At 37.5% G+C, this 4,432-nt stretch overlaps 1 protein-coding gene across 1 annotated transcript in view; it reads left to right on the top strand.

Moving 5' to 3' along the window:
• Nucleotides 1-3,970, top strand: part of mmp13b (matrix metallopeptidase 13b) — a 4,958-nt gene extending 988 nt beyond the window's left edge. The window contains exons 3-11 of the mRNA XM_008281666.1: nt 831-958; nt 1,084-1,232; nt 1,582-1,707; nt 1,803-1,958; nt 2,049-2,169; nt 2,364-2,497; nt 2,577-2,736; nt 2,876-2,979; nt 3,093-3,970. Coding sequence (XP_008279888.1) covers nt 831-958; nt 1,084-1,232; nt 1,582-1,707; nt 1,803-1,958; nt 2,049-2,169; nt 2,364-2,497; nt 2,577-2,736; nt 2,876-2,979; nt 3,093-3,193 — 1,179 coding nt within the window. The 3' untranslated portion in view covers nt 3,194-3,970. The remainder of the gene's footprint in view (nt 1-830; nt 959-1,083; nt 1,233-1,581; nt 1,708-1,802; nt 1,959-2,048; nt 2,170-2,363; nt 2,498-2,576; nt 2,737-2,875; nt 2,980-3,092) is intronic.
• The last annotated feature ends 462 nt before the right edge of the window (nt 3,971-4,432 follow it).

The raw sequence follows: 4,432 nt of genomic DNA, 5'->3' as shown, positions 1-4,432 counted from the left end.
CTGTTTTTTTCTATCTGCTACTGTAACACTGAAAATTTCCCCGCTGCAGCATTAATAAACGTTTAATCTATCTATCTATCTATCTATCTATCTATCTATCTATCTATCTATCTATCTATCTATCTATCTATCTATCTATCTATCTAATCTATATTGTACTTTAGAGCATATCTTGAGGCATTTTGACTTAAAATGATGAGTTGAATGAATTGACCAGCTGAAAGTTCACTCAACCATAAGACAAAACAAGATAATCATATCAACTGACTTCCCAGACATACATGGTGGAATCTAGTTGTGTTTCTTTAATACATGTTAAATTAAGTTGTTTGTTTCTATAATATTCAAAGCAGTTCTCATCATGAAAAAGGTTAGTATTGAATTCAATACCTGCACCCATACTCTTACTATTTATGTCACTGTCATCGGAACAATCTTCAAAGATTGTCTTTATACTGACTCTTCAGAAATGGGTTGAACAACTGACGCTATAATTTCTCAATGTAAAATGAAGAAGAAACTCTTAAAACTTGGAAAATATAACAGAAAAGCATGTCTGTATGGAACCATTGTCTATGTGACCAGTTGATACAACTAAATGTCTCCAGTTTGTTAAACTTGTTTCTCAAATTCAGTTAACTTAACTAGTGTTACACTTTCACACACTAAGCTGAATTAACTTAACATGCTTTCCAGTGCAAGTCTTGTGAGTTGCTTAGTCTTAATGAGGACTAAATCTATGTATAAATACATTTCCCGTGACAATTCCTACTGTACTTTGACCATGCATGTACCTGTATTACATCTTTCCACTTCTTCAACTCATGAAGGTGACAGGGAATCTGGATGACAACACTTTGGAGTTGATGAAGCAGGCCAGATGTGGCGTCCCAGACATTGGGGAGTACAACCACTTCCCAGGACACCTCAAATGGCAAAATAACAATGTCACATTCAGGTATGTGTTATGACAACACTTTTAAGTGTAAGGTAGATTGTGACAAAAACGTTTTCTTTTTTGTTTTTTTGTTTTTTTAAGAAGTGACAATGAATGTAATTTATTCTTGTCCCCTGATGTTTCAGGATATTGAATTATACACCAGACCTGAAGAAGGTTGATGTAGACAGAGCCATTCGCAATGCACTGAACGTTTGGGCTGATGTCACCCCTCTGACTTTTAAGAAGCTGTATCACGGTAATGCTGACATTATGATCAGCTTTGGATCAAAAGGTACAGTAACTGATATGAACCTTGGTATGCTCTGAAAAGATCCACAAAAATACATTGCATTTGACTGTAGAACAGACATTATAATGGTGGGCAGCTATGGCTCAGGTGGAGCAGGTTGTTGATTATCCGTCCCTCCACAGCTGAAGTGTCTTTGGGCAAGACACTGAACCTGAAGTTGCTCCCAATGTCAGGCAGGCACCTTGCATGGCAGCTCTGTCGCCAATGATGTATGAATGTGTATCAACTCTCAGATGTGTGTCGCTTAGGATAAAAGTGTCTGCTAAATGAAACTGTACATTGCAACATTCTGCTCAGAGAATCTATTCCTTGTCTGCCCTTTATTCTGAAGAACATGGAGACTACAACCCTTTTGACGGACCTAATGGACTGCTGGCTCATGCCTACCCTCCTGGCCAAGGCATCGGAGGAGACACTCACTTTGATGAGGATGAACAGTGGACCACAGACTCATCAGGTGAGAATTAGTCTTTTATTATATATGTAAGTCACTAAACTGTTTTGCAATTAGTACCAGTTGTACATTTTTGATTGTATATGTCTTCCCTGCAGCTTACAACCTGTTTATAGTGGCTGCCCATGAGTTGGGCCACGCTCTCGGTATGTCCCACTCTGCGGACCCAGGCGCCCTGATGTACCCAGTCTACTCGTATGCGACAGGCTACCCACTCACTGAAGATGACATTGAAGGCATTCAAGCTCTCTATGGTGAGAAGATGCATAATCAGGGTTTTAATTGATAATTGAAGACTTAAAAAAATATTTAAATAGTACGTTCATGTCTGGTGTCAATCACAGGTCCCAACCCAAATGCAAGGAAAGTGAAGCCAAAGCCTGACGCACCAAACAAATGTGACCCCGAGCTGAGTTTTGATGCTGTCACAGAGCTCAGAGGAGAAACCATAATCTTCAAAGACAGGTATGGATCATCAGCCTAAGCCTACAATATAACATATTATAACTACACACAATGAATTGAATACAAGTATTTTTTTCTGGGATTAAATTCTCCTGTGTAAGCTCCTCCAATAAAAAAGCTCTGTAAAGTACTGACTAGAATTGTAAATCAGTTTATTTTGGTTTATTTTGTTAACATGCAGCACCTTGTTGCAGGTTCTACTGGCGTCTTCATCCTCAGATGCCGGAGCCTGAGCAGACGCTAATCAAGTCCACATGGCCCTCCATCCCCAACAAAGTGGATGCAGCTTACGAGAACCCAGAGAAAGATATAGTCATCATATTTAGCGGTGGGTTGTAGTCTCTGGTTACTTCTTAAATACTAGGTACAGTATGTCTTGACCAAAAATCTGTTCTGTGTTTCAACAGGGATCAGAATGTGGGCTTTGAATGGATATAACGTTGTGGATGGTTACCCCAAGTACATACACAAACTTGGCCTTCCCAAGACCGTAAGGAAAATAGATGCAGCTGTTCATATTGGAGACACAGGAAAAACTCTGCTCTTCACTGATGAGGACTACTGGAGGTATGTTAAAAGCATACATTACATGACACAGTTATAACAACATATTAAAATCTATTAAAATACTCCTGTGAAGCAAAACTCATCCTTGCCACATCGACTTCTCTAAGTCTCTTGCTTGTGTTACACTTGTCACCCACAGCTATGATGAAGCAACAGGCACCATGGACAGTGGCTACCCACGATCCATTGAGGATGATTTTCCTGGAATGGATGACGAGGTTGACGCTGCTGCTTATCATTATGGTATTATGAAGTTTCAACTCTCACACTCTCAGTTAAAATATAACACAAAAAATAAGATGTTTTTTCCAGCAGCAAAAACTTCTCTGTTATCCCAATATGTTCTTATGTTTCAGGATACTTGTACTTCTTCCATGAACACATTCAGTATGAGTACAGTTACACCTCGAGGAAGGTTATTCGCATCCTGAGGACCAACTCCATTCTCAACTGCTGATGAACTGCAGCCGTCACCTATGACTCACAAATATGTATGAATATAGCTGGCTATATGACACATTCTGACAAACATACATGTTACAATGAGACATAAGAAGATGCCGTCCAGTGTATGAGCAGGGAAATGGATAGATGTTTATTTTCACTCGTGCTGGACACAGAATGCTGTAAAATTCTTCGTAAAAATATTTGCTCTTATTATTGCTATTTATTTTACAACTTTAGATTTGTTCTAAAAGTTTCATACTGGACACCAAGATATTTGGCAGGTTACATTTCTTGACTGCTCTGTGAGATCACTATTCAACTACCTTTTACACTGACATAGTGATATAGTTTAAAAGTTTGGTGAATTACAGTAAGTGAAAGACACAGTGGGATGAATGATGTCAGAATATGAAGTAGTGTAGCCATCAAGTGTTTTTTTTTCTTTCATCCCAGCATAAAATATTTCTATTTAGCAAAGTTTAAAATAAATATATATAGTTAAATTGTTTAAAAGTAAAGGAGCAGGATCATAGAATTAATGACAAAATAAATGTAAAAGTAAATGTGAATTTAGGTTCTTTGTATGCTGACTAGCAAAAAGAAGAGGTTTAATGTAACATAAGTGAGAATGAGAAAGAGCCACTTAAACCAGATTCCTCAATACATTGTTTAATCAAATGTTGCACTGGGACATTTCTGTGAATTTCCTTGTCTGTATTTCGAAAAGCCTTTGGGAAATGATTTAATTAATAAAATCTGAAGAAAATAAAAATGAGAGAAAAATCTCCTCATTTGCTACCAGTTTGGGTGGTTTGTTCAATGGACTCCAAAGCTCAGAGCTATTGATGAAAACTTAAAGTGGATGGACATACGGCTGCCACACAGGCTACATGGCTAATGTAACACACCGGTCATGCATAAGAAGACACAGTCAGTGAGAAGAACTGGGGAATAGATTTCTTCATAATCCTCTTTCAAGCATTTGTTTCTGTTTCTGGAACTCATGCAAAAAAAAACTGATGATGTAGCCTTGCAGGATGTTATTGGCTTAGACTCTTGTGAAAAATACAACATATTTCAGACCAGTGTGGTACAAAGCAGGGTTGAGAAGTTTAGGATGAAATATAGAATAATAAAAATAACAAAAAAGTTTAACATATTGTTTATAACACCAATATTTAACATATTCCTGTGCTACATGCAACTTTCAAAAATGCATGCAAATGTTATAAATACAACATATACCTAC

The sequence above is a fragment of the Stegastes partitus genome, unplaced genomic scaffold (genome assembly GCF_000690725.1).
Source record: "Stegastes partitus isolate 25-593 unplaced genomic scaffold, Stegastes_partitus-1.0.2 Scaffold241, whole genome shotgun sequence".
Taxonomy (NCBI): domain Eukaryota; kingdom Metazoa; phylum Chordata; class Actinopteri; family Pomacentridae; genus Stegastes; species Stegastes partitus.
The sequence above is the reverse complement of the archived record's forward strand: the minus strand, read 5'-3'. Positions and strand labels throughout refer to the sequence as shown.